The sequence below is a fragment of the Gekko japonicus genome, unplaced genomic scaffold (genome assembly GCF_001447785.1).
Source record: "Gekko japonicus isolate JY-2015 unplaced genomic scaffold, Gekko_japonicus_V1.1 scaffold36746, whole genome shotgun sequence".
Taxonomy (NCBI): domain Eukaryota; kingdom Metazoa; phylum Chordata; class Lepidosauria; order Squamata; family Gekkonidae; genus Gekko; species Gekko japonicus.
The window spans coordinates 1-1,022 of record NW_015221791.1 but is presented as its reverse complement, the minus strand read 5'-3'; the positions used below and the strand labels follow the sequence as shown (position 1 = coordinate 1,022).

Genomic DNA, 1,022 nt, shown 5'->3' with positions numbered 1-1,022 from the left:
CCTAACAAATATGGCTGTATGAAATTGTGTGTGCTACAATGGTGCCACCACCTCTTCACTTCCCTTTGCAATCTGCATTGCTTTCCACCCACTATGAAGACTGCAGTGCTATCTTCTGTCTGTTCGCTTCCAGAGTCCTCCCTTTCCCCTCCCAGAGTCCATCCCTCTACGGTGCCTGCTGTGGGGAGCAAATGCATCAGACCTTCCCTTCTGTCTTGGCAGATGAAGCTGTTGGTCCTGTCTGTGCTGGTCCTCTTTGCCTCCGTCCACTGTGAGGAGGGGGCCAGGCTCCTGGCCTCCAAGGCTCTGCTGAACAGATACGCTGTGGAAGGCCGGGACCTCACTTTGCAGTACAACATCTACAACGTGGGTTCCAGGTAAATCCTGGGAAGGTGATAAGGGAGGGCTGGTGTTAAGAGCTGTTATAGGGCTTCAAGGCCCAGGTGAATGCCCACTGTCCGGGAAAGACCATTACAGCGGTTGAGTGGAAGGATGTGGTGCACACTTCTCGTCTTCTTCCCCAAGGCCATCCTGGTGCAGTCTTATAGGACAATCCAGTATGAAATTTATCTGCATTCATTTGGATGGGAAACAACATTAGGCCATGGAGGGGGGTGGGTGGCTTCTGGAGGTACGAGTGATTCCTTCTGAATCCTGTTCTTGACACCGAAGTGGGCATTCTGAGTGTGCAACCAGAAATTCAGGGTGAACAGCTCTCTAGTATATTCTTTGCTCTAGGTTTTGTCTCCTCTCCAGATCATAGCTTGTTCCTGATACATTTCCCCACCTCCCTGATCTGTTTTATCTGCAGTGCAGCCTTAGAAGTGGAGCTGTCGGATGATTCGTTTCCTCCAGAAGACTTTGGGATTGTCTCCGGCATGCTCAATGTCAAATGGGACAGGATTGCACCGTATCTTTTTTGTGCAGAGAGGCTCTTGGCTGGATGACTCTTCTTAGAATGCTGAACGTCCCAGCTATGTTTCTAGTCCTCATGGCTGTAGAGAGATGGGCTATATTGTTTT

At 50.1% G+C, this 1,022-nt stretch overlaps 1 protein-coding gene across 1 annotated transcript; it reads left to right on the top strand.

Annotated features, from left to right (window-relative positions):
- Positions 1-222: 222 nt before the first annotated feature.
- On the top strand, positions 223-910 carry LOC107125298 (translocon-associated protein subunit beta-like; the record flags this gene model as incomplete). Its single annotated transcript, XM_015428742.1, has 2 exons — positions 223-377; positions 812-910. Coding segments are annotated over 2 exons (254 nt in total), but the record flags the coding sequence as incomplete, so codon positions are not given.
- Between the last annotated feature and the right edge of the window lie 112 nt (positions 911-1,022).